At 48.1% G+C, this 27,579-nt stretch overlaps 1 protein-coding gene and 1 long non-coding RNA gene across 3 annotated transcripts in view; both read left to right on the forward strand.

Annotated features, from left to right (window-relative positions):
* Positions 1 to 27,579, forward strand: part of LOC307217218 — a 671,692-nt gene that overhangs the window by 145,887 nt on the left and 498,226 nt on the right. The gene's annotated exons all lie outside the window — the stretch shown is intronic.
* On the forward strand, positions 438 to 22,452 carry OSTN (osteocrin). 2 transcript variants are annotated; one of them, XM_079978337.1, is made up of 5 exons: positions 438 to 666; positions 11,114 to 11,212; positions 13,889 to 14,106; positions 17,740 to 17,819; positions 21,646 to 22,424. In XM_079978337.1, the coding sequence occupies exons 2-5, from the start codon at positions 11,114 to 11,116 to the stop codon at positions 21,795 to 21,797; spliced, it is 549 nt and encodes a 182-aa protein (XP_079834463.1). In that variant the 5' UTR covers positions 438 to 666; the 3' UTR covers positions 21,798 to 22,424. The 2 variants fall into 2 exon arrangements, with proteins under 2 accessions (XP_079834463.1, XP_079834464.1); XM_079978338.1 differs by lacking the exon at positions 438 to 666 and adding an exon at positions 8,003 to 8,160 and having other exon boundaries at positions 21,646 to 22,452.

The raw sequence follows: 27,579 nt of genomic DNA on the forward strand, positions 1-27,579 counted from the left end.
TGCACTTCATGAAAAAGTCTCTTCTTCTTCCTGTCCTGAATCTTCCGACCTTCTGCTTCATTGAATGAACCACAAGTTCCAGTGTTAGGGGAGAACAAGGAAAACATTCCCCTGTTCCCTTTCTCCATGCAGTGCACCATCTGATAAACTTCTGTCCTGTAAAAGCTCTGGGCTCAGAACACTTGCTTTCTCTTGGGGCTTAAGCCTTTTTTTCTACCTGGATTAAGTTCAACAAGGAAGATAATTTTTGTGGCCCTCACCCAACTTGCAAGATTCCCAGAAGAGGCGCCCAGCTGAGCTTTGTCGGGAAGAGATAGAAACACCCACCCACCCCCAATCTGATCCAGCCCGCCCAGGTCCCATTTCTCGATAATCTAATTGCCCTGATCGGAGCAATAAATAAAACAGGAGAAATGAGCATGTGGAGAGGGGAGGGAGACCGAGAGAGAGAGGGATTCGAGACGAGGAGCAGTGGAAAATCTTGAGAAATGATGTAAGAGAGAGCAGAGGCAGGGATTGGAGTGCAGGAGCGCCTTCAGAGACTATAAAAACTCCGAGAGAAAAGTGAACATCAGAGATAAGTGAAGAGGAACCAGCTTGGAAGGACCAGGGCGGTTTTGGGGAGAAGATTTGAAGGACTGATCTTCCAAGCCTCATCCAGTCGAGGTGAGTGAGCAGAGGCCATCTCTCTCTGTGTGTCTTGCTTTTCTTACAACCCTTTGCTCCCACTGCTGCTTTTGAAAAGTTCTGCTCAGAACCAGCAAGAATATGCAAAGTCTGCAGAGGGTGACAAGAGGATTCCCCCACCTGCACGCTGTGTGTCTCACTGCAATTCTCAGATGGGGCTGAAGTGGACCAAAATTATCCCAGTGTGTCAAATGGTGGTCTGGAATGGGCTGTTTGCATTGTTATTAGAGCTGTCTGTATGCAGGGAACGGCAGACCATATTACTTTTATTTATTATTGTTGTTTTTAAATGCCTTTGTTCAGTTGATTTTAAAAATGCAGTGTGGGCAGTGTGGTGTGGTGGTTAGAGTGTTAGACCTTGGAGACGAGGGTTCGATTCCCACCTCAGCCATGAAACACACCGGTGGCTTTGGGCCAGTCATCACCTTCTCTCAGCCTAACTTCCCTCACGGGGGAAGAAGTACCGCACAGAGCACCTGGAGCTCTTTGGAGAAGAAGGTAGCGCATGAATGCAATACATAAATAATAAAATAACTTCGCAACATGATGCCCCTAAAGGAACGTTCCAGAGAAGCGAGTTGACTCAATAACTTGGTTGCTGTGCTACTGAAAATAATAATAATGGTGTTCTCCGGCTTGCAGAATGGACCAGAAGTGAGAATTTAGCATTTAGGGAAAGGAGAATTTTCTTAGCCGATAAAGTCATCCCCACCCCGTTGATTCATTCTCTGGTGAACTTTAAGAGGAGAAAGCAACCTTCAAAAAGTTAGCTCAGAATAAGTTCCCACACTAAAAAACAGGAGGGAGGGATGCACACCTGGACTCAGGTATTTCGAACACAGACCTGGATGAAAGTAACAAGACAAACACTCAGCCCACGTGCGACAGTCTTTGCTCATTCTTAGAATCAGAGAATTGCAGAGTTGGAAGGGACCCCGAGGGTCATCCAGCCCACCCCCCTCCAATGCAGGAATCTCAGCTAAAGCATCAATGGCAAGTGGCCAGCCAACCTCTGCTGGAAAACCTCCAGAGGAAGGAGAGTCCACTGTTTCCCAAAGGGGTCCATTCCACTGTATTTTACTCTCAGAAAGCACTCCCTATGTTTAGCTGGAATCTCCTTCCTTGCAGTTTGAATCCACCGGTTCAGGTTCTGCCCTCTGGAGCAGGAGCAGAAAGCAGGGTTTGCTCCATCTCCCAGCCCTTCAGATATTTGAAGATGGCTATCGGATCTCTTCTCCTTGAACTGCCAAGGGTAAGAGAACCAACCAAGGGGGGCTTCCCTTGCAAATCTTAACACCTGGGATGATCTGTAGGAAAGGAGTCGGCCTTGCAGATATTTAGGACCCCAAGTAATTTAATAATAATAATAATAATAATAATAATAATAATAATAATAATATTTTATTTATACCCCACCCTTCCCAGTTCAGAAAACCAGGCTCAAGGCAGCTAACAACAAATTTAAAACACTTAATTGATGCAACAAAAATATAAATAAAATACAGTATAAAATACAGTACAAAACGTGAATAACAATAAATTCAGAATTCAAAAATCAATTTAGGGGGGAAATCCATCCAATAAACATTAGATGATCACCAGGGCTAGCTGGCTAAATTAGTCCTATTTGTAGTCCTATGTAGAGATTTAAGCACTAATTTGAGCACCTTGAATTGGTCTGAGAAATTAACCAGCAGTCAATGAGAGTTATATGACTTCAGGAAGTCCCCTTGGCTAGCAGTCTAGACCAGCTGATGGTTCTGAACTGTCTTAAAGGGCAGCCCCACTGTGTTGCAGTAGTCCATGGGTAAACTAAGGCCCGGGAGCCAGATCCGGCCCAATCGCCTTCTAAATTCGGCCCGCGGACAGTCCGGGAATCAGCGTGTTTTTACATGAGGAGAATGTGTGCTTTGATTTAAAATGCATCTCTGGGTTCTTTGTGGGGCATAGGAATTCGTTCATTTTTTTTTTTCAAAATATAGTCCGGCCCCCCACAAGGTCTGAGGGACGGTGGACCGGCCCCCTGCTGCAAAAGTTTGCTGACCCCTGCAGTAGCTCATCCCAAAGGTTGCTAGAGCACAATGGAGAAGTCATCTCTGTTCAAAGGGGGATGTAGATGGCAGCTTTGGGAAACAGCACTTTTGAGAATGTAAGACGAGGCTGCAGGATTAGACCAGTGGTCTCAAGAAACCAGGACTAAGAAGCATCTCTGCCTCCACATGCAAAGGGCAGAGCATAGCCATCCTGGCTCATAACCATCGATAGCCCTTGAAATCGTCTAATTCTCTTTTAAAACCATCTCAGCCATCGCTATCTCCTGTGGGAGTGAGTTCCACAATTGAACTCTGCCGTATGAAGAAATCCTGTCTTTCCTCTGCCTTGAACCTTGCAACATTCAGCTTCACTGGGTGTACCTTTAGTCTGAAGGGGACCCAATAAGGCTGTTGAAACTGGTGGCCTGGGAGGAGAAGGAGCAAATGGATTCCTGCAGTTCAGGGGGCTGGACTAGATGACCCCTGGGAACCCTTCAGTTCTACGATTCTAGGTCTAATCCTGCTGTATTGGCCACCTTTTACCCCTGTAGCAGCTGCTCATCTCTCTTGGCCTCTGATCCAACCACCACAATCTCCTAAACACAGCCACACTTTAATGGACCTAATCTTGATTTTAAGAGCCAATGGCTAAATATAGTATAAATAAATACGGAAGGAAGCAAAGTCAAATATAACCTTGCGCCACCCCTGTTTCAGCAGAGGACTTTTGCCAAGATGTGCCCACAGCCTCGTGTGAGCCCTGAAGTGTTGACACCCGGAGTCGGGTTTTTGACTAGCTATTTTTGTTCAAATAGGAATTTTCGTCCCCTGAATATTTCCCTTTCTGATCCTGTTCGATATCTCTGGCTGCTGTTGGCTCAGCCAGCCGTCCAAGCTGAATGTCGGAAGACGCAAGAAAGGTAAAAGAAAGGACTTCTTCGCATAGTGCATAGTTAAATTGCGGAACTCACTTCCTCAGGAGGCTGTGACACCAACCAACTTGGATGCCCTTAAAAGAGGGTTGGGACAATTCATGGAGGAGCTGTGGGCTATCATTGGCCATGAAATAAATAAATTGAGGTCTTATATATGTAATAAATGTTCATAAATGTACCAAGCAAACACGTATATAAAGATATAAACCACATGTCTGAAGCAGCACAGGAAAGCAGCCCTGGAACCATTTTGGCTCCCAGACTGACCAAATGGTTTCTCTGCAAGGTTGAAGGAAAATGGAAAAGCCTCTCCATTGTCTTTTCCTTCACAAAACCGGTCTTAAGGGCATGTCCGTGTATGAATAGGGTGAGCCTGTGACCTGGCTCAGGAACTAAGTATTTATCATTACAAAAGACTGGCCAGGCTCCCCAGAGTGTCCAATCAAGTAAGCATTAACAGGTAACCTGCCAGACAGGAGAGAAACAACGCACTCAGATTTCTGTTGTAGATCGCCCTTTCTGTGATCTAGGTATGATGTGTCTGGGGGGTGGTCTTGAGCTACACCCCTTCTGTGATGTAGGTATGGTGTTCCTGGGGATGGTCTTGGACTCCAAGGTGGGCAATTTCAAAAGTCTATATAAAGACTTGCACACCATTCTTCTGGGTTCCTCCTCCCTCCTGCGTGTGGGGAGTGAGGACCCTGTTGCAACAGATCAATAAAGATCAGGCTTCCTAGCTGCTTTGCTTCTCAATATTCTCTGCTTGGCCTCTGTTCTTTTCTCCAACCGATGGAGAACCTGCAAAGGACTCTAAAAGGGCTCTTGTGTCCCCTATAAGGGAATAAGGGCAGATTTCCGTTTCTTACAGCTACTAGCCGGGATGCGAAGGAAGAGCGTTGCTCTTGTGTTCGAATCCTGCTTTTGGGTTTCTCACTGGGGAATCTGGTCAGCTGCTGTGAGAAGAGAGTGCTGGACTCCGTGGGCCATTGGCCTGATCCAAGCAGGCTTTTCTTATGTTCCTATCATTTCATTCCCGCCTTATTACTTTCTGGATTAACCACCTGAATGATCCCAACCAGTCAGGATTCACGGCACAACCTAGCCAATTAGGGTTGGCCACACAGCGATATCGCCAAGGACAAGCAAAGGCGATTCTAACCCAAAAAAAAGAAAGAAAGGGAACTTTTTTTCCCAGAGCTGCTGGAAAATTGCCCAAAAGTCACAGCTTCTAAGAAAAACAACCACCTCAGGTTGTTTTGGCTCATTTCCAGTGTTAACGAAAGGAAGTGTGTTTTCTCAAGTCTCGGACATCCTGACACAGGGTTTAAGTAAATGATTGATGGTGCCCATTATCTGGCGGCATCAGCCGCTTGCGTTCTGCAAGATGTCTTTTCTCGTAAGCCCTCAGGATCAAAGCCTTATTTTTTAAAAAAAAATAAAATAGCAAACTACTTGTGGCTCACCTTTCTCCCAGGATATAAGAGCAAAATTGCCCTTTTCACGTCAACATAGCGGTTATTTTCCCTTCTCTGTTGGCTTTTGCTACAGCAACCAGCCAACTCCTTTTTTGATATAAACAAGGAATTTCAGAAGTTACCAAAATGCTGAAATTCTTGCCATCTCAGAGTTCCTGTCATTAACACCGACCAACCCTCGAGTTCAAGAAAGTGGATGGAAATTCGGGGGGGCTGATAGTTCAATTCTAAGTTCATTACATGCCCATGAAGCAGGTGTGAATTCTGGTTATGATTATGATTATTACATTTGTATCCTGTTATTTTCTCCAAGGAACTCAAGGTGCCTTAGAAGTTCTCCCCTTCCTCATTTATCCTACACAAAAACCCTGTGAGGAAACTGAGGCTGAGAGGCAGTGACTGGCCCAAGGACACCCAATGAGCTTCAGGGCCAAGAAGAGATTTGAACCCGGGTCCCCTTAGTCCTAGTCCGACACTCTAACCAAGTGCACCCTGGATTTTCTTGGGGGACAGGGTAGGATGCAAGTGCAATGAATCATAATAAAAATAATACCAAGGAAAACAACAACTTCACAGCACTATAAAGCAGTACAGTGGTACCTCGGAAGTCGAACGGAATCAGTTCCGGAAGTCCATTCGACTTCCAAAACGTTTGAAAACCAAAGCGTGGCTTCCGATTGGCTGCAGGAAGCTACTGCAGCCAATCGGAGGCCATGGAAGCCCCGCTGGACGTTCGGCTTCCAAAAATAGTTTTCAAACCGGAACACTCACTTCCGGGTTTGCGGCATTCGGGAGCCAAAACGTCCGAGAACTGAGCTGTTCAAAAACCAAGGTACGGCTGTAATGTGAGCAGACTGTGAGTGCTTTTCCCAATAGAAGGAAAGGAGGAAGAAATCTCTCTGCAGCTTCTCCTTTTCACCTGGCCAAAGAAAGCCAGGTTGGCATCCACCTGGTTCTTCTTCGGAAGAGGAGAGAGTTGCAGCTTTAGCCTGTGGTGATTGAATGTGCCCAGGATGGTCTTAGAATCCTAGAACCATTGGGCTGGAAGGGACCCCAAGGGTCATCCAGTCCAACCCCAGCAACGCAGGAATCACAGCTAAAGGATCCGTGACAGATGGCCACCCAACCTCTGTTCAGAAACTACCAAGGAAGGAGAGTCCATCACTCTCAGAGGGAGCCTGTTCCAATGTCAGGTGTCTTTTATTTTCAGAAAGCGAATTCTACTTTCCTTGGTTGTCATTGAAATGCAATGGTTGGGGTCCTCCCCTGCGGAGCAGCAGAATACAAGCTTGCTCCAACTTCCATGTCGGATATTTCATAGAATGATAAAACCATCAAGTTGGAAGGGGAAGCCAAGAGGCATCTAAACCAACCCCCTCCAAAGCAGGAATCTCAGCTAAAGGACCCCGTCAGACAGCCACCCAACCTCTGCTTTAAAACCTTTCCAAACATGACGAGTTCCTGTAAGAATGTGATGTTGCCTCATTCATTTTGGATCAGCTTTGTTCTCAAAATGAGGATGAACCATCTCATAATAATGATGTCAACGAAAAGACTTGCTGCCCGCTTCTGGTGCAACCTGGCAAAGCAGTCTTCCCAATTCTAGAAGTCTAGTGCCGTCTGAGAGCTGATTTCAGTGGGGAAAGTGCTAGATACCGGATAGGACTGTGTGTCAGTTTAGCACACCTGGACCTGCATAGGATACCATCTGGTCAACCAGTGTTGCCTAGTGGTTAGAGGGCTAGACTAGGACCTGAGAGAACAGGGTTCAAAAGTCCACTGGGTGACTTTGGCCCAGTCACTATCTCTCAGCTCAGCTTACTTCACAGGGTTGTTGTTGTAAGGATAAAAGAGAGAAGGGGAGAAATGTGTAAGCCGCCTTGCGCTCTTTGGAGAAAAGGTGAGATCTAGGTCTAACAGTGGATGATTTGAACCTTGTGTGCAGCTGACCCCGGACTATACGACTACAAGGTCAGACTGACAATAATTTGCAGGATTTCCAGCTGTTGTTACTCATAAGCATTGCTGCCATCTCTCCTGAAGCAGGGAGTTCCATAGTTCAACAATTATTATTATTATTATTATTATTATTATTATTATTATTATTTATTATTATTATTATTATTATTATTATTATTATTATTATTATTATTATTACATCTGAAGGCAGCCCTGTTTAGGGAAGCTTTTAATGACTGATCTTTTAATGCATTTTTAATCTTTTGTTGGAAGCCGCTCAGAGTGGCTGGGGAAACCCAACCAGATGGGCGGGATAGAAATAATAAAAATTATGATGATGATGATGATGATGATGATGATGATGATGATGAATATGATGTGTGCAACCAGCTAGTTGCAGGGCAAGGCTGAAGACCCCTGGCAACCTGTAAGCAGAGCTTGACCGTTCACCTCTTCCACTCCCAGAGTTACCTGAATTGTGTTGAAGTCAAGATGCCTTTTTGCACTTCTGGACCTCTCTGTTTATTTTGATTAGCGTACAGGGGCTTATTTTTAGCTCGCCAGGATGAATGAACAGCAGCGCAGATGTTTCGCCGTGAAGGGGAAAAAAGTGTGTGTTTAACCTTGCCATTTATTTTTACGTCCCCCGCCCCCACTTCCGTAGGCAGATAATCAGGATGTGGGTTCCTTGGGCAGCGATAGGCTGCAGTTTCTCAGTTTGGAGGGGCAGAAACCTGCATAAAAATTCAAAGGACACAAGACACCGTCTTATACTGAGTCAGGCCGTCATGCCAACCCGATGAGTGTTGCCTGCACTTATCTGAGCTCCCAGCCTCACTGGGAGAATCATAGAATTGTAGAGTTCGAAGGGACCTCCAAGGACCATCTAGTCCAACCCCCCTGCGGTGCAGGAGTGCAAAGCAGATATACTCTGTTGCTGAGATTTGCCCTTTCGCCAGGGGCCGTAGAGGAAGGCAAAGAAGAACATCAGAAGAGCCTGCAGGATGAGGCCAATGGCAGATCCAGTACTGCATTACCAAAAGGGAGATTAAGACTAAAGATTTTCTGACGGTAAGAGCCATTCAACAGACTTCCTCGGGAGGTGGTGGGCTCTACCTTCCTTGGAGCTTTTTAAGCAGAAGTCGGGTTGCCATCTTTCAGGGATCCTTGAGCTGAGATTTCTGCATTGCAGGGGGTGGACTAGATGGCCCTGGGGGTCCCTAACAACGCCATGATTCTGTCTACCTGTTCTCACCGTGACAAAGATTCCTGTGAGAAACCCACAAGCAGGATCCAAGCACGAGAGGAACACTCTCCTCTGGTTTCTAGCCAGTGCCGCATTTACGTATAAGCTATATAGCTTGGGGGAATATACTTCTTAATTGTATTTCAGATCAACAATTACTTGAATAAAACACATATTTTGTGATGTGCAAATGGCTTGAGATACCTATGAGGTCCATAAATAACCATACAGCATATATTCAACACAAAAAACAGCGACCATTTGTTGTGGACAAAGGACAGCTGGACATAGAAAGGGCCCCATAACCTTCAATCCGGCCCTGTTTCCAGCAACTGAAATTCAGAAGCATTGCCAACTGTAGGGGCAGAACGCAGCCATTGTGGGTATGTGAACAACCTGAGTCTGGTCCCCATCAGCCTCTGCAACATGGGCCAGAGGACAGGGACGCCAGCCGTGGCTTACTGGTCAAAATTTCTAGGATGCCATAACCATCGAAAAGAGTTCTGCCAGAACACCATGACCAAGAAGTTCCAAGATCTTCCCTCCCCATATTTTGCTAGCCCCTGGATGGGATGGAGAAACTGCAGGGGTGGTTTTGGGCTACCCTTAGATATGTCTCAGCATATACAAATATATTCCGAGTGTGTATGGTTGTTTCATAACATTTAAAACACAGCAGTGGGGTTCTAGATTTACAGAGGGTGCTGTGGGTTAAACCACAGAGCCTAGGGCTTGCTGATCAGAAGGTTGGCAGTTCAAATCTCCGCGACGGGGTGAGCTCCTGTTGCTCGGTCCCTGCTCCTGCCAACCTAGCAGTTCGGAAGCACGTCAAAGTGCAAGTAGATAAATAGGTACTGCTCCGGCGGGAAGGTAAACGGCGTTTCCATGTGCTGCTCTGGTTCTCCAGAAGCGGCTTAGTCCTGCTGGCCACATTGTGGAGTTTGGAACTGACAGGGTTAAAACCCGGACGCTGTACGCTGGCTCCCTCGGCCAATAAACCGAGATGAGTGCCGCAACCCCAGAGTCGGCCACAACTGGACCTAATGGTCAGGGGTCCCTTTACCTTTACTAGATATGTCTCAGCATCTACAAATATATTCCGAGTATGTATGGTTGTTTTGTAACATTTAAAACACAGCAGTGGGGTTCTAGATTTACAGAGGAATATCTAAAGCTTTTATCAGCAGAGAGAAAACTCTTTCTCCATAATAACAATGATGATGATGATGATAATTTATTATTTGTACCCCGCCCATCTGCTGGGTTTCCCCAGCCACTCTGGGCGGCTTCCACAAAGACCAAAAATACACTAAAATGTCATACATTAAAAACTTCCCTTAAGATGTCTTCTGAACGTCAGGTAGTTGTTTATCTCTTTGACATCTGGTGGGAGGGTGTTCCACAGGGCGGGTGCCACCACGGAGAAGGCCCTCTGCCTGGTTCCCTGTAGCTTTGCAATGAGGGAACTGCCAGAAGGCCCTCGGCACTGGACCTCAGCGTCCAGGCTGAACGATGGGGGTGGAGACGCTCCTTCAGGTCTACTGGGCCCATGGCTTCCTCTGCTGAAGAATCCCAGGACCTTCACCCAGGAATTTTCATAGTATCATCAAATTGTAGAGTTGGAAGGGAACTCCAAGAGTCATCTAGCAATGCAGGGATCTCAGCTCAAGCATCCATGACAGATGGCCATCCACCCTCAGCTTAAGCACCACCAATGAAGGAGAGTTCAGCCCCTTCCAGGGGGTCCCTTACCGCCAGAAAGTTCTTCCTAACCTTTGCTTGCTCTCTCCTTTCTCCTCTTTAATTTCTGCAAAGCTTGTCTCTTTGATGCCAGCTGAAGTCCTTGCTGCAGGATCACATTCACCCAGTGCTTTACCAACTGCACTGGCTCCCGGTGGAGTACAGGGTCAGGTTTAAGGTGCTGGTTTTGACCTTTGAAGCCCTATATGGCCTAGGGCCCTCGTACTTACGGGACCGCCTCTCCTGGTATGCCCCGCGGAGGACCTTAAGGTCCACAAATGACAACATCTTGGAGGTCCCAAGTCCCAAGGTGGTTAGATTGGTCTCAACTAGGGCCAGGGCCTTTTCAGCCTTGGCCCCGATCTGGTGGAACGCTCTGCCCCAAGAGACTAGGGCCCTGTGGGACTTGACATCTTTCCGCAGGGGCTGCAAGACAGAGCTGTTCCGCCTGGCCTTTCGTTTGGACTCAGTCTGACCCTTAGGTTTCCCTCAGCTTATGGTTTTGATCTATGGGCTACTGTTAAAATGAGATTGCATTTTAACCTGTATTTTAAATTGGTTTTCCCCCCTCTATTATGTTTTTATTGTAATTTTACTGGTGTTAGCCGCCCTGAGCCCGGCTCTGGCTGGGGAGGGCAGGGTATAAATAGAAATTTGTTTAATAATAATAATAATAATAATAATAATAATAATTCAGCCAGGCATTTTAAACAGCTTAGATTTTTTTAAAATTATAATCTTTGCTCCTTCCGTTACCATTTCCAATTTGCCATATTGTTAGTTTATTTCCCCATTTCCTCCACCCAAACCAAAAGGAGAAATTTCCATTTTATTGGCATTGCATTTTAAAATATGGCACTTTCTTCTTTCGATGGTTGCACACACCTGAGAACGGACCATACTGAGTTGCCGTGCAAGTGTAGCTGATAATACTTGAGTCAGTAAATACGCATCTTGAATTTCCCCCTGCTTGGAGTGGGCACCCAGTTATGTGGGACTGGACCGGGCAAAGGACTGTGGCGCTGCTTTCTTTTGCAGATGCTGCGTTGCCAGCGAGCAGCTGGGTACCTCGTCTTGGCCATCACCCTCTTCCAGTGGCAATCCAGGACAACTTTCCAGGTAGCAGCATTGCAAGAGGTAAGCGGTGATCTCAAAAAAGGCCCAGTTGTTTCTGGCAAGCCCAAATTTCTGCACCGAAGACGTTCTCCTATGGCTGGGATTTCTTATTTCAAAGCGCCCTCGAGTGGTCAGAGTTAAAATCTCTCTCTCTCTTTTTAAATGCTCTTAAAAATGCAAGCAATTAAAAAACCCCACACACAGATCAAACCTTTACATAACTTTCTTTCCTTTGCTTGTTTCCTTGACCTCCTCACACCTCCCTTTTTTGTATTCTAATTCAATTAGATATTTCAGCAAATCCTTTCCATCTTTATTTTTATCCTAATAATTTATCTTAATATACTATAATTTTGCATTCTGTTCTTTCACCAATTAACAATCCATTTTTACTTAATCCTTTATATCATTTCTGCTAAAACCACATTACTTCATTCCAACATCCTTCTAACATTCCTTAATTTTACAATGTTTCTGTAGATAAACTTTAAATTTCTTCCAATCTTCTTCCACCAACTCTTCTCCTTGGTCTCGGATTCTGCCAGTCATTTCCGCCAGTTCCATATAGTCCATCACCTTCATCTGCCATGCTCTTTTCATTTCTCTACGCGTTCTTGGAGACCAGCAGGGAGGGGAGCTGGTTACAGCAGGAGGGGGGGACCTCCCTGGCGCCCTCAGCATCCTGCCTCATGGCTGCCTCTGTCCCTGCTCCTCTTCAGCCTTTGCCTCTGCCTTTGATTCTGGACTGCCCTCTGCCACAGCCTCTTCCTGCTCACTTAGACCTGTTACCTCTTCAGCTTCCAACACTTCCTCCTCCTCCTCCCTGTCTTCTCTCTCTGACCATCCATTGTCGGCCCACCACCTGTCCCTTGACTCTTCACTTGGGAATTCCCTTACAGGTTCCCTGGCTGGTACCTCCCAGCGCTCCTCCGAATCCAGCCAGTCCATGGCAGAGAGTTATGTTAAGGATGCAAGAACTTAAGAGCCTCCTGAATCAGGCCAATCCACTGCTTTTTCTTCTGGGGCTACTCAAGGGCACTCAGTACCAGCACCTTGCTTTCTAGAAGAAAAGCACTGCCAATGACTGCGCAAAATATGCAGCAAAGTTAAGTGTGGAAATAGAGGTTCTAAAACCTTTAAAATGTGCCCCTGTAAAGTACAGTGGATGCTCGGGTTGCGAACGTGATCCGTGTGGGATACACGTTCGCAACCTGCAGCTTTCGCAACCCACAGTGGCATATCTGCGCACGCATGGGCTGCGATTCGGCGCTTCTGCACATGTGCGACCACCGAAACCTGGAAGTAACCCGTTCTGGTACTTCTGGGTTCCGGCAGTCCGTAACCAAAAAAACCGCAACCTGAAGCATCTGTGATCCGAGGTATGGCTGTAGTTCCAGTTTCTTTCCAAAGTTTCATGCTTTCCCCAGTACTGGAAAAAGACCACACCTCTGGTAAGTTAAAAAAAATGGTTTACAGTCATACCTCATGTTGCATTAGGTTCATGTTGCGTCTTTTCAGTTTGCTAACGTTGCAAACCCAGAAGTGTATACTTCCGGGTTTCGCCGTGCGTGCATGTGCAGAAGCATTCTGAGCACTTCACACATGTACAGAATCACTCTATTGTGTCGTGTGTGTGCGCAGAAGTGGCGCTCTAGTTACAGACCTATCAGGGTGCGAACAGCACCCCAGAACAGATCAAGTCCTTAACTAGAAGTACCACTATACTCACAAACTCTCCAAAGGTCAGGTTCATGCGCTTTTCCATAAAGCTTTCAGAAAAAGCTGCACAGGCAGTAAAACTTAGCTTAGTTTTAAAAAATGGTGAAAGTTCCTAGATTATTGGTACAGGAACACAAGAGGGGTTGGCAAGAGAACGATTTTTGGCAGATGTCAAAAATAGAACAGTTAAGGTACCTACCTGGCATCAACAGGCAGGGAGTTCCAAAGTGTAGGCTCAGTTATTGATATTGATAATTATGTTGTTGTTTAGTCGTTTAGTCGTGTCCGCTTGTTCATGACCCCCTGGACCAGAGCACGCCAGGCACTCCCGTCTTCCACTGCCTCCCAGTGACGTAGCGTGGGTTGTCAGCCCCCAGGGCAAGGCAAGTAATTTGCGCCCCCTAACCCGTGGATTTGCACCCCCTAACCCGTGGATTTTCCCTAACCCCAGATGTTGTGCCCGGTGCGGCCGGCCCCCCCTGCACCCCCCACGCTACGCCACTGCTGCCTCCCACAGTTTGGTCAAACTCATGCTGGTAGCTTCAAGAACACTGTCCCCTTCTCCTTGTGCCCTCCATCTTTCCCAACATCAGGGTCTTTTCCAGGGAGTCTTCTTTTCTCATGAGGTGGCCAAAGTCTTGGAGCCTCAGCTTCAGGATCTGTCCTTCCAGTGAGCACTCAGGGCTGATTTCCTTCAGAATGGAGAGGTTTGATCTTCTTGCAGTCCATGGGACTCTCAAGAGTCTCCTCCAGCACCAGAATTCAAAAGCATCCATTCTCCGACGATCAGCCTTCTTTATGGTCCAGCTCTCACTTCCATACATCACTACTGGGAAAACCATAGCTTTAACTATACGGACCTTTGTTGGCAAGGTGATTCTCTGCTTTTTAAGATGCTGTCTAGGTTTGTCATTGACTGATAATTATAGTAATCCATAAATAATAGCCGGAAGATCATTCTTTTCTCCTTTGCTGCAGCCTTCGGCTCCTTCCTCTCCCCTGGATGAGGGTCGCCTGTCTCTGTCTGGCCAGGAGAAGCCAGCTGCCGACTTGGTCGCAAAGCTTCTCCTCTTCGACGAGCTGGTGTCCCTCGAAAATGATGTCATCGAGACGAAAAAGAAGCGGAGTTTCTCGGGGTTTGGATCCCCTCTCGACAGGCTTTCGGCCGGCTCCCTGGACCTGAAAGCCAAGCAGAGGTGAGCTGTGAGGAAGAACTGAATCTCAGAGTCATGGAACTGCAGAAGAGACCCAAAGGTTGCTTTCTATGTTCAGGAATAACTCTGCACATGCTTAAATTGCACTCCCTTATGGATGCCTGATACGGAAGGGGGGCATGAGCTGGGTGGCAGAGCAGCCTCGCACCCAGATTTTACCGTAACAATGCCGGTAGTTTTGTAAGCAAGAATGTGTGTACAACGAAGGACTCACCCAAACCTCCTTTTGCTCTGCTGCTTCCTCCCAGGAAACCTATGGTTTAGTGTTGAATCTGAACAAATAGCAATCATGTTTTTCACGGACTGCTGTTTGTTCCAATTTAGCGCTAAAGAGCGGGTTTTGGTGGGTGGGAGGGGGATCAGGGCAAAGGCAAAGCCACTGTGCCTAGGAAGCATGGGACTAGTGGGAAGGAGCTCAGACCCGTGTTTTCCAGGCAGGGGACAAGCAGAAGGGGGCTTGCAATGCTAAAGCAAATTTGACATAATATGCATCGCACACTTCTGCACACTACGTAAATTAATTTGCTCATACTCAAAATACAAATGGAGGTAGCGATTTGTCAAAGGAAGCAGAAAGCTTTCCATCAGCCTTCCCCAACCTAGTGCCCTCCAGCTGTTTTGAACTATGGATCTCATCAGCCCCAGTAAGCAAGATTGAGACTTGCTGTTCTTCTTTGGCCATCCCTCGTAGCTGAGTAAGATTGTCTTCCATAAACACAGTTTTAACAATGAGTCTGTAAGTGACTGTGGAGGCCAATTCTGGATCCACACGTCCTTCCACAGTGGGGACATAGGTTCCCAGGTAGGAGTTGATCATGGTGTGGATTTGCCAAGCATGCCTTCCTCTTAGCACATTTATCCCTTGTGTCCTGAGTTCAAGCGTCTTCAAAGCCCATGGTACCTTTGGTCAAGGCTGTTCTCCAATTGGAGCGCTCGCAGGCCAGTGTTTCCCAATTGTCAGTGTTTATACTACATTTTTTTTTAGCTTTCCCTTGAAATCTTTAAACCAGCATTACGCTTTCCATTTTTAAGTTCGGAATAGAGTAGTTGCTTTGGAAGATGATCATCAGGCATCCGCACAACATGACCAGGGAGACAAAGTTGATGTTGGTGAATCATTGCTTCAACACTGGTGATCTTTGCTTCTTCCATTACACTGGCATTAGTTTGCCTGTTTTCCCAAGTGTTGTGTAAACATTTTTGGAGACACCGTTGATGGAATCTTTTGAGGAGTTGGAGATGGCGTTTATAAGTGGTCCATGTTTCACAAGCATAAAGTGAAAATTGAGCCTTGCTGTAGCTTGAGATGGCCACAAGAGGGAGGACGTCCCCAGCAAAAGTGCTCTGCCAATGAGCTTTGCTCTGAAAAAAACACAGTGGCAAATGCATTCCAATTACAATAGTCACTTGTGAGACTGGTTCTTTTAAAGGTAAAGGGACCCCTGACCATTAGGTCCAGTCATGGACGACTCTGGGGTTGCGGCGCTCATCTCGCTTTATTGGCCGAGGGAGCCGGCGTACAGCTTCCGGGTCATGTGGCCAGCAGGACTAAGACACTTCTGGCGAACCAGAGCAGCGCACGGAAACGCCGTTTACCTTCCCGCCGGAGTGGTACCTATTTATCTACTTGCACTTTGACGTGCTTTCGAACTGCTAGGTTGGCAGGAGCAGGGACCGAGCAACAGGAGATCACTCCGTCGCAGGGATTCGAACCGCTGACCTTCTGATCGGCAAGTCCTAGGGTCCTGCAAAAGAAACAGAGGTCTTGCGCATGCTGGATCCTAGCATTGCACCAGATGGGCCTCATTGCACTAGTTCTAATGCTTATAAGGCCGCAAGAAGAGGCTGGTGGATCAGGCCCACGGCCCATCTAGTCTAGCCTCTATTTCTCACAGGGGCCAGAGATGACCCACAATGAGAAACCTGCAAGCAGGATTCGAATACAAGAGCAGCACTCTTCCCCTCCTGTGGTTTCCAGCACCTGGGATTCAGAATCATCACTGCTTCCAGCTGTAGAGGCAGAGAAGAACCAGGCTGGTTAGGAGCCATCCACAGTTTTAAAAGAATAAATTCATGGCCAGGAAGGATATCTAGGTTAATGGCCACCACTGCTTCCTGCGGAAGTGAGTTCCAGGGTTCAGCTATGCTCTGAGTAAAGAAGGACTTTCTTTTCTCTGCCCTAAACCTTCCAACAACCGGGACGCGGGTGGCGCTGTGGGTTAAACCACAGAGCCTAGGACTTGCCAATCAGAAGGTCGGGGGTTCGAATCCCCGCGACGGGGTGAGCTCCCGTTGCTCGGTCCCTGCTCCTGCCAACCTAGCAGTTCGAAAGCACGTCAAAGTGCAAGAAGATAAATAGGTACAGCTCCAGCAGGAAGGTAAATGGCGTATCCATGCACTGCTCTGGTTCACCAGAAGCGGCTTAGTCATGCTGGCCACATGACCCGGAAGCTGTACGCCGGCTTCCTTGGCCAATAAAGCGAGATGAGCGCCGCAACCCCAGAGTCGGTCATGACTGGACCTAATGGTCAGGGGTCCCTTTACCTTTATGTTTCACAAGCATACAGTGAAGATTGAGCCTTGCTGTATCTTGAGATGGCCACAAGAGGGAGCACGTCCCCACCAAAAGTGCTCTGCCAATGAGCTTTGCTCTGTGGAAACCCCATGAAAGTGACAGTTGCAAATGCGTTACAATTCCAATTGGAACACTTTGTGATACTTTGGTTCTTTTAGGGCCCTGCAAAAGAAACAGAGGTCTTGTGCATGCTGGATCCTAGCACTCATTGCACTAGTTCTAATGTTTATAAGGCTGCAAGAAGAGGCTGGTGGATCAGACCCACAGCCCACCTAGTCTAGCCTCCTAGACCCAAATGAGAAACCTGCAAGCAGGATTCGAACACAAGACCAACACTCTCCCCTTCTGTGGTTTCCACCATATGGGATTCAGAATCATCACTGCTTCCAGCTGTAGAGGCAGAGAAGAACCAGGCTGGCTACGAGCCATCCATAGTTTGAAAAGAACAAATTCATGGCTGGGAGGGATATCTAGGTTACTGGCCATCGTTGCTTCCTGCGGAAGTGAGTTCCAGGGTTCAGCTATGCTCTGAGTAAAGAAGGGCTTTCTTTTCTCTGCCCTAAACCTTCCAACATTCAGCTTCACTGGGTGTTCACTGGTTCTAGTACCGTGAGGGAGAAAACCACCCTCTATTCTCTTCCCCCAGGCCATGAATAATTTTATAAGCATCTGTACACAGAACTTCCTGACAGAAGAGTCGTCTCAGCCCCCTGACTGTTTTGGCTGGGGCTGGTGGGAGCGGTAAACATCTGGAGGGCACCACTTGGGGGTAGTTAGGATGGAGCGTATGCAACAAAGGGGCATTGGGATATCCAGTGGCGTAGCGTGGGGGGTGCAGGGGGGGCCGGCCGCACCGGGCGCAACATCTGGGGGTTAGGGTTAGGGGGCACAAATCCATGGGTTAGGGGGCGCAAATCCATGGGTTAGGGGGCGCAAATTACTTGCCTTGCCCCAGGTGCTGACAACCCACGCTACGCCACTGGAGCTTATGCAACAAAGGGGCATTGGGATATCCCAATTAATTGCATCTCATTCCGCAGGAAAGTTGTGGAAATTCCAAAGAGGCGGTTTGGAATCCCCCTTGACCGGATCGGAGTGAACCGTCTGAGCAACACCAGAGGTTAGCAGACGTGGGTAAGATAAAAGCGGACTTGCAGGGCCTGTTCCTTGGCTGCAGCCTATTATTATTATTATTATTATTATTATTATTATTATTATTCTGCCCATCTGACTGGATTGCCCCAGCCACCCTGGGCGGCTTCCAACAGATAGGCAGCTTGGAAATTATTCTGTGTATCTGTTTCTTCCCCGCCGACCTTCAAATGAGCCAACAGCATGATGCAGCGGCAAAAAAAGCTAATGCGATTCTAGGCTGCAACCACAGAAGTCTAGTGTCCAGATCAAGGGACGTCATCGCATCACTCTAGTCTGTCTTGGTCAGACCACACCTGGAGTGCTGGGTGCAGTCAGTGGCGGATTTGGGGCTTTCAGATTTCAGAGGCACCCTTTGTGACACTAACATTCAGCCCCTCCACCACCACTGCTGCCTCTTGCCTTCCATTTTACATCATTGTTGCAGCCCCCCCAAGAGCCCCCTCTCAGATCAGAGCCCATTGCGAGTGAGACGGTCACACTGCCCCAAATCTGCCTCTGGTCCAATTCTGGCCCAATTCAGAAGGCTACTGACAAGCTGGGGAGCATGAAGGGAAGGGTGACCAAGATGGTCAAGAATCTAGAAGCCAATAATAATAATAATAATAATAATAATAATAATAATAATAATTTATTTACCGGTATACCCTGCCCATCTGGCTGGATTTCCCCAGCCACTCTGGGCAGCTTACAACAAAATATTAAAATACCATAATGCATCAAACATTAAAAGCTTCCCTAAACAGGGCTGTCGTCAGATGTCTTCTAAAAGTCTGGTATTTGTTGTTCTCTTTGACATCCGGTGGAAGGGCTTTCCACAGGGTGGATGCCACTACCGAGAAGGCCCTCTGCCTGGTTCCCTGTAACTTGGCTTCTCGCAGTGAGGGAACCGCCAGAAGACCCTTGGTGCTGGACCTCAGTGTCTGGGCAGAATGATGGGGGTGGAGACGCTCCTTCAGGTCAACTGGAGTGAGGCCATTTAGGGCTTTAAAGGTCAGGACCAACATTTTGAATTGTGCTTGGAAACGTACTGGGAGCCAATGTAGGATTTCAAGACCGGTGTTATGTGATCTCGGCGGCCGCCCCCAGTCACCAGTCTAGCTGCCGCATTCTGGATTAGTTGCAGTTTCCGGGTCACCTTCAAAGGTAGCCCCACGTAGAGCGCATGGCAGTAGTCCAAGCAGGAGATAACTAGAGCATGCATCACTCTGGAGAGACAGTCTGCAGGCAGGGAGGGTCTCATCCTGCATACCAGATGGAGCTGGTAGACAGCTGCCCTGGACACAGAATTGACCTGCACCTCCATGGACAGCTGTGAGTCCAAAATGACTCCCAGGCTGCGCACCTGGTCCTTCAGGGGCACAGTTACCCTATTCAGGATCAGGGAATCCCCCACACCCGCCCACCTCCTGTCCCCCAAAAACAGAAACCAAGGAACAGTTGGGGGAGCTGGATATTGCCTAGGCCTGACGTCAAGAATCAGGGAGTTCCAAAGTGCATGACAATAACCAGGTGTGCTGCCTTGCTCCCGTTCCAGAGGGTGCACCCTGCCTCGTAGAACTTTGGGGGCCACCCAGCCCCTTCACTGAAAATTTGTGGGTGCCTGGGCACCCATGGCCCTGCATAGATGGCGCCTACAGCAATGTGCACGCCAGGCATCATTTTATAAACCTTTGGCATTTCACCTCTTCCTGGTGTGAGGAATGCAGGAAGCACTTGGGCGAATGGTTGTAACAAATATTACGCATTCCTGTAGGGCAGCCTTTGCAACCCTGGTGCTCTCCAGGTGGGCAAAGGGTGCTTTAGCACATAGGGCTTTGCAAGGGGTGATGCTCTCACGCACCTTCCCTTCTTTGCCCTGGGGAGGGGATTCATAGAATCATCGAAGTGTAGAGATGGAAGGGACCCCAAGGGTCATCTAGTCCAACCCCCTGCGATGCGGGAATCTCAGCTAAAGCATCCATGACAGATGGCATGGTCAGGAGTTCATCCTACTCTTGAGTAGAACCCTGGCAGAGACACATACCTGACTGGCATGTTCCCTCCCTCCTGGCTGATGGTTTGGGAGCTTCAAAAGCTTTCTTCTGCCTGAACATCACAGCGACCGGTGCCAACAGACATAGGCACACTTAGGGATCTGCAGAGTCTTCGCAGCTTGCGTAACAGACCTCAGCAACTTAGCATTTTGGCTAATCTACTTTATTTACAAGGATGCGGGTGGTGCTGTGGGTTAAACCACAGAGCCTAGGACTTGCCGATCAGAAGGTTGGCGGTTCGAATCCCCGCAACAGGGTGAGTTCCCGTTGCTCAGTCTCTGTTCCTGCCAACCTAGCAGTTCGAAAGCACATCCAAGTGCAAGTAGATAAATAGGTACCACTCCAGCGGGAAGGTAAACGGCGTTTCCGTGCGCTGCTCTGGTTTGCCAGAAGTGGCTTAGTCATGCTGGCCACATGACCCGGAAGCTGTATGCCGGCTCCCTTGGCCAGTAAAGCGAGATGAGCACGTAAGCCCAGAGTCGGCCACGACTGGACCTAATGGTCAGGGGTCCCTTTACCTTTACTTTATTTACATATAAACACACACGGAGCACTGCAACATGGCTCCCTCTCTCTCTAGCATCAGACAGCAAAGAGAAAAAGAACAAAGGACAATAGTCCCACTTCACGGAACACAGGAACACAAACATCCTGTCTCCGTCACTTCCCACTCTGTGGAGTCAAAACATACACCGTCATGTGAAAGACAACAATCCCATAACTGAAAACACGGAATAGGAATTCTAATAAGGCTTCCATATTGCAGGGCACACCCACAAGAAGCTAAAAAGGAAACAGCCAAGAGGGGCCCTCAAACCTCCTTATTCCACCTTGAAAAGCTCTAACTGGGAGGAGGCTGCGCGCATGTCCAGCTTGGGGGCTTTACAATGGGGACCTCTTGGTTCATAGAATCATAGAATAGAATCATAGAATCATAGAATCATAGAGTTGGAAGAGACCACAAGGGCCATCGAGTCCAACCCCCTGCCAAGCAGGAAACACCATCAGAGCACTCCTGACATATGGTTGTCAAGCCTCTGCTTAAAGACCTCCAGAGAAGGAGACTCCACCACACTCCTGGGCAGCAAATTCCACTGTCAAACAGCTCTTACTGTCAGGAAGTTCTTCCTAATGTTTAGGTGGAATCTTCTTTCTTGTAGTTTGGAGCCATTGCTCCGTGTCCGCTTCTCTGGAGCAGCAGAAAACAACCTTTCTCCCTCCTCTATGTGACATCCTTTTATATATTTGAACATGGCTATCATATCACCCCTTAACCTCCTCTTCTCCAGGCTAAACATGCCCAGCTCCCTTAGCCGTTCCTCATAAGGCATCGTTTCCAGGCCTTTGACCATTTTGGTTGCCCTCCTCTGGACACGTTCCAGTTTGTCAGTGTCCTTCTTGAACTGTGGTGCCCAGAACTGGACACAGTACTCCAGGTGAGGTCTGACCAGAGCAGAATACAGTGGCACTATGACTTCCCTTGATCTAGATGCTATACTCCTATTGATGGTTGACCCCCATGAGAACAGATGCACCTTGGGCCTGATGAGAGCATCAAAGGAGCCTGGCTGGATCAGGCCCATGGTCCATGCAGTGGCTGACCAGGTACCCCTTTGGGGAAACATTGAAGGAGGAGCTGGGCACAAACTCCCTCTTCTCGCCTCCTGTGGCTTCCAGCAAGAGCTGTTCAAGCTGTTCAGGAGCTCACTGATCCAGCTACAAGGCTCCTCTTATGGGTTTCTTTTCTCCCCCCTACAGGTTTGCCCGCCCTCGTGGACGCCCTCCGCAGAACATCTCCCACTGCCAAAGGCACTTCCGTGAGTCCCACCGCCACTCCCAGGGACACTGCAGTTCAGAAACAGGCCTCCAAAAACCAAACAGAAGAAACATGCCTCCAGTTCTCATTATAGCAGGATCTGCCCACTAGACCAGACTTCCTTCCAGCTGACGCTCTGCTCTCCTGAATAAGGGAACAGAAAGTGGGGGTTTTTTTGTCTGTTTGTCCGCTTGTTTGTTTATATGTATATAACAATTTCATTTGCATGCCACTTTTTGGGGGGAAAAATGACTTTTGGGAGTCTGTCAACCTAATAAGGGCTATTAGAATGTAGTGCAGCAAAATAGCAAGGTGGTGTTGTTGACTCTGGAGCAACATTAATGAGCAAAGCTTCTTATTTCCACACACACACACACACACACACACACACACACACACAAAACCCCTTTTCACCTGGTCACTGGTCAGCTCAGGACCTCTGCTAAAGTTAGCATCCTCCCCATAGCTGTCAACTTTTCCCTTTTCTTGTAAGGAATCCTATTCGGAATAAGGGAATTCCTCTTAAAAAAAGGGAAACGTTGACAGCTATGATCCTTCCCCATCATTACGCTCCAAGCGCAACCTCCTGGCTGGCGTTTCCTTCCTAAGGTTCTCCCTGTCTGGGTCCTGATGGTGGGGATTTTCTCATGCGGAGCCACCCAAAAACGCTTCTGAGCAGCAATTGCAGGTAAGAGGAGCCAATAGCTCCTTGAGTTCAGCATTGCCTTCTCCCAGGGGACAACCAGATGTGAACCCAAGACCCCTCTCTCCTGCATTTGCAGCATCTGGTACCCAGAAGCATCCCTGCCTCCAACGGTGGAAGCCAAGCCATCAAGACCAGTAAATAAATAATAAATAATTTTTTTTATTTTTATACCCCGCCCTTCCCGGTTCAGAAAACAAATTTAAAACACTTAATTGATGCAACAAAAAAAAACAGCATAAAATACAGTATAAAACGTGAATAACGATAAATTCAGAATTCAAAAATCAATTTAGGGGGGGGAATCCATCCAATAAACATTAGATGATCACCAGGGCTAGCTGGCTAAATTAGTCCTACTTGGGCCAGTGAGGAGACCAGGGGAGAATTAGCTGTGGGATCCAAGAGCAGGTAATCTTCATAAAAAGGGAACGGGGAGGGAAGGAAGGAGAATAAAAGATCAGGCTAAGTTCAAATTGAAAGCCAGGCAGAATAGCTCTGTCTTACAGGCCCTGTGGAAGGAGGTTAAATCCTGAAGGGCCCTGGTCTCATGGGACAGAGCATTCCACCAGGTTGGAGCCACCACTGAGAAGGCCCTGGCCCTGGTGGAGGATAATCTGACCTCCTTAGGGCCCGGGACCTCTAAACTATGGTTATTCGTGGACCTTAAGATCCACCGCGGGGCAGACCAGGAGAGGTGGTCCCTTAGGTACGTGGGTCCTAGGCCGTATAGGGCTTCAAAGGTCAAAACCAGCACCTTAAACCTGATCCTGTACTCCACCGGGAGCCAGTGCAACTGGTAAAGCACTGGGTGAATATGCTCCCATGGCAGAGACCCCATGAGGAGCCTCGCTGCAGCATTCTGCACCCGCTGGAGTTTCTGGGACAGCTTCAAGGGCAGCCCCGCATAGAGCGAATTACAGTAGTCAAGCCTGGAGGTGACCGTCGCATGGATCACTGTGGCCAGGTCGGGGTGGGAAAGGTAAGGAGCTCTCTCCTCCCCCACAAATTTGTCTCATCCTCTTTTAAAGTGATCCAAGTTGGTGACCATATCACTGCTTCATGTGGGGGGGAGAGAGATAAACTGCCTCCACATCAAGTCCTGTCTATCTGGTAAGCAGCTTACGACCATGACAGACACCATGTGGAATCTTAGGAATCTGCCTTGCCTTCTTTCGACAGCCTCTCTCTCTCTCTCTCTCTCTCTCTCTCTCTCTCTCTCTCTCTCTCTGGCTCTCAGCCCTGTTCTCATTCTCCGCTTCCCCTCTCCTCTCCTTAGAATCATAGAATTGTAGCGTTGGGAGGGGGAACCCACACGGTCATCTAGTCCAACCGCAGCTCGCTCCCTCCTTAAAGCTGCTTTGCGTGGGCACACAGACCACCACTGATGCTTCCAACTCTGAACTGTCCCTTTTGGTTCGATGCTGGAGACTGAAGCTTGGGGCCTTCTGCATGCAGAGCAGGTGTCCTGTGGCTCTTCTTTCCAGGTGGTGCCAGTTTCCTCAGCTTTGAAGTTTTTGCTTCCTGCAACGTCGTATTTTCTCTGCCTTCATTATTTTAACCACTGAAATCTTACATGTTACAAATGGGAAAAGAAACTGGGTGTTTGGGGGAACGACCATGCTTTGTCCTTGTTGATTGAGTCTCTCTCTCTCTCCAAGAAAAGCTCTGTATTTTCCTGACTTATGTGCTTGGAGATGCTCCTTATTCTAGAGCGATGGAAGAGCTGGATAAACTCCATCATGTTGAAATAAAGCATAACGTGTCATATGTGGCTGGCTATCCTTCTTCCTTCTCCATATTAGCTGTGTTTATAACACAACGTCACTTAGGACAGGGGTGTCCAAACTATTTCCAAAGAGGGCCAGATTTGATGAAGTGAACATGCGTGAGGGCCGACCATATTGCCTGACGTTATTTGATTGTTCCCCCAGAGTTGCTGACCTTTTTCCTTTTTTTAGGATTGAAGTTTTTGACCATGTTCTAGGCATAGCTGTCAACCGTCCCTTATTTGGCGGGAAAGTCCCTTATCCCAGCGCCATGTCCCGCTGCTGTCCCTTACTGATGATGTCCCTTAAATTTCCCGGGTTTCAAAGGAAGCAGCTCCTTTCCCTCCAACTGTGTTGCTTGGCTGCGTTGCTCACCCAATAAGGAGTCTAAGAACGACTGGGGGCTGGAGCTTGCATGCCTTGTACCGATGAAATTGGCCACGTTGCCTGGGGACTCGCCTTTGCTCAGCGCTTCCCAGCGGAGAGGGGACGGTGGTTTTCCTTGCTGCATCCCCTTTGCCGGGTTGCTGCGCTGTGGGAACCACCGCTTGAGGCTTCGTTTGGCTGCTGGCTGGGCTTTCTGCCTTTGGCTCGGAGTGGCTCAGAAGTTGAACATACCTGTGCTGGGAAAATCCCTTATTTTGGCTGCTGATCCCTTATTTTCGAGGCTGCTGGTCCCTTATTTTCAAATCTGTAAGTTGACAGCTATGGTTTTAGGATTGTTCCCCCAAAGTTGTTGAGGACAATGCAGGGTCTCACAATCCTTAAGAAATGCCTTTTGGAATAGCAGAAACGATGGAGTGAGAGGTGAAGAACGGGTGGCTCCCGAGAACCAATCATGCAGTGCCACCACCGGAGATGCACCAATCACAGCCTGCCCTGCCTGTCTCTTCCTTGGCAGAGGGTTGGCTCCAGGGGAGAGCAAGCAGAACAGCAGGCAGGTGCTCAGGAGCCGCAACAGACTGATTTTTTCCAAATTGCCTGTGGGGCCTGTTTAAACCGGGCCCCGGGCCGCAAATGGCCCCTGGGCCGGACTTTGGACATGCCTGACTTAGGACAACAGTCCTGGGAGGGAAGGCAACAATTCAGCCAAGCAAAGGGCCCCACTGTTAGGATTCCTGCTCCGTGTTTGCAGTCATGGGATTGTTGTCTATCACATGACAGTGTATGTTTTCATTCCACAGAGCGGGAAGTGACGGAGACAGGATGTTTATGTTCCTGTGTTCCGTGAAGTGGGACTATTGTCCTTTATTCTTTCTCTCTTTGCTGTCTGATGAGAAAGAGGAAGGAGCTAAGTCAGAATGCTCCGAGTGGATTATATGTAAATAAAGTAGATTAGCCAAAATGCTGTGCTAATGAGTTCTGTTACGCAAACTGTGAATACTCTGCAGGGTCCTAAGTGTGCCGGTGTCTGTTGGCATCGGTCGCTGTGATGTTCGGGCTGAAAAACGCTTTTGAAGCTCCCGAACAATTGACCAGGAGGGAGAGACCTTGCCAGTCAGGCATGTGTCTCTGCCAGGGTCCTACATGAGAGTAGGACGATCCTAACACCAGCAACCACGCCTTATGAGGAAGGGTTGAGGGAGTTGGGTATTCGTCTGGTGTGCTGCGAAGCCTGCCCTCGGCCCCCTAAGCCACATGGCTGGCCTCAGGTATGACGCAGGATGCTGTCCCATCACCTGTGCTGAAGTCAGGTTCAGCTGCCAGCCCGGTCGGCTTTGGCACACAGAATGAGGTCCTGGCGTTGTTCTGTCTTTTGCCTGCAGAGCAGAATTAATTGATGGGATTTGCTGCCTCAAGGTGAGGCGACGCTTTAGGAGGTTTTAAAACGCAACTCGGCAAATTCACCAAAGACAAATCCATCCGTGGGCTTTCGCCTCAACCTCTGAATCAAACCATATAAATGCCGCGTGCAGGGGAGAAAACGAAAGGCAGGGGTTTGTTGCCTGACAAGGAGCCTCCTGGAAGCATCTCACGGGCCCCGTTGGACAGAAGATGCTGAGGCAGATGGATAGGACCCTGCAGGTGTCTTCTTAGTTCTCACATGCTCTTGTAAAGAACATGCTTTGTGTATGTGGAATGTCTGCCAATAAAATGAGAACAGGCATCAGAAGATAAGAAAAGCCCTGCTAAATCAGGGTACTTGAGAGTTAAGATTCCTCCATTGTAGGAGCTTGGGGGTCCCTTCCAACTCCATAAAGCAATAACAACAACAACAACAACAACAACAACAACAACAACAACAATAATAATAATGAGAGGCTTTTTCTACCTAACTGTTCAGCTTTGGCAGTCTTGGTGGAATGGAGAGAGATTTAGGCTATAATAATAATAATAATAATAATAATAATAATAATAATAATAAATTAATACCCCGCCCATCTGGCTGGGTTTCCCCAGCCACTCTGGGCAGCTCCCAAACAGATTAAAAACAGAATAAAACATCAAACATTAAAAACTTCCCTAAACAGGGCTGCCTTCAGGTGTCTTCTAAAAGTCAGATAGTTGTTTATTTCCTTGACATCTGATGGGAGGGCATTCCACAGGGCGGGCACCACCACCGAGAAGGCCATCTGCCTGGTTCCCTGTAACCTCACATCTCACAGTGAGGGAACCACCAGAAGGCCCTCGGAACTGGACCTCAGTGTCCGGACTGAACTCTATGATTTTGTTGATCTATCCTGTCGCCATATGCCTGTAGGAAACCAGCAAGCATCTTCTCCCCTCTTGTGGTTTCCAGCCACTGGTACCCAGAAGCATTGCTGCCTCCAAATGTTGAGGCTGAGTGAGCCATTGCAGCCAGGATCCCCTGGTCGCCTTCTCTTCCGTGAATTTGTCCAGTCGTCTTTCACAGCCATCCATTTGCATGGCTGTCGCTGCCTCTTGCAGAAGCAGCTTCCGTAACTGAACAGTGCTCTGCATCTTGAGAACAGATGTTCCAAGCTCCTTGTGTGTGGAGTGTTTTGCAGGACACCCTCCACTCGCATCATAATATGGCTCCAGGAGTTGTGGTGCAACACAAAAATTAGAAAAAGAAGAATGGGGGGGGGGGGACACCTGGCATTGCAATCTTTGTTTGGGTTTTATTCTGTCTTCAAGGTGGGCCAAGGAAGCAGGTCTCACGGGCTGTCCTGAGAGATTAAAGAAAACGCTCATGGTTCGCCACAAAACTTATGGAGAATATTTGATCTTGGGAACCATCGAGAGGGGAAATCATGATGGGGAGTCTCAGCTGGTTGTCTTCCACAACCACACACACAAAACACAACACAACACAACAAAGGCAGGAGATGGAGCCTTCGCCTCCCGCAGGATCTGTGTCTCTTTCCTCCTGGGTGACAGCTGGAGGAGGCCTTTGATGGTTCAGCAGAGCCGGGAGCTGCACTCCAAGAGTTATTGCCTAA

The sequence above is a fragment of the Podarcis cretensis genome (genome assembly GCF_951804945.1).
Source record: "Podarcis cretensis genome assembly, chromosome: 5".
Lineage (NCBI taxonomy): Eukaryota > Metazoa > Chordata > Lepidosauria > Squamata > Lacertidae > Podarcis > Podarcis cretensis.

What these genes read in the sequence shown, in the direction of transcription:
- OSTN (XM_079978337.1), top strand. Translation starts at nt 11,114, where the DNA reads ATGCTGCGTTGCCAGCGAGCAGCTGGGTACCTCGTCTTGGCCATCACC. An exon ending in AGGTAGCAGCATTGCAAGAG is followed by an intron (nt 11,213 to 13,888) that starts GTAAGCGGTGAT and finishes CCTTTGCTGCAG; the next exon opens with CCTTCGGCTCCTTCCTCTCC. An exon ending in GACCTGAAAGCCAAGCAGAG is followed by an intron (nt 14,107 to 17,739) that starts GTGAGCTGTGAG and finishes CTCATTCCGCAG; the next exon opens with GAAAGTTGTGGAAATTCCAA.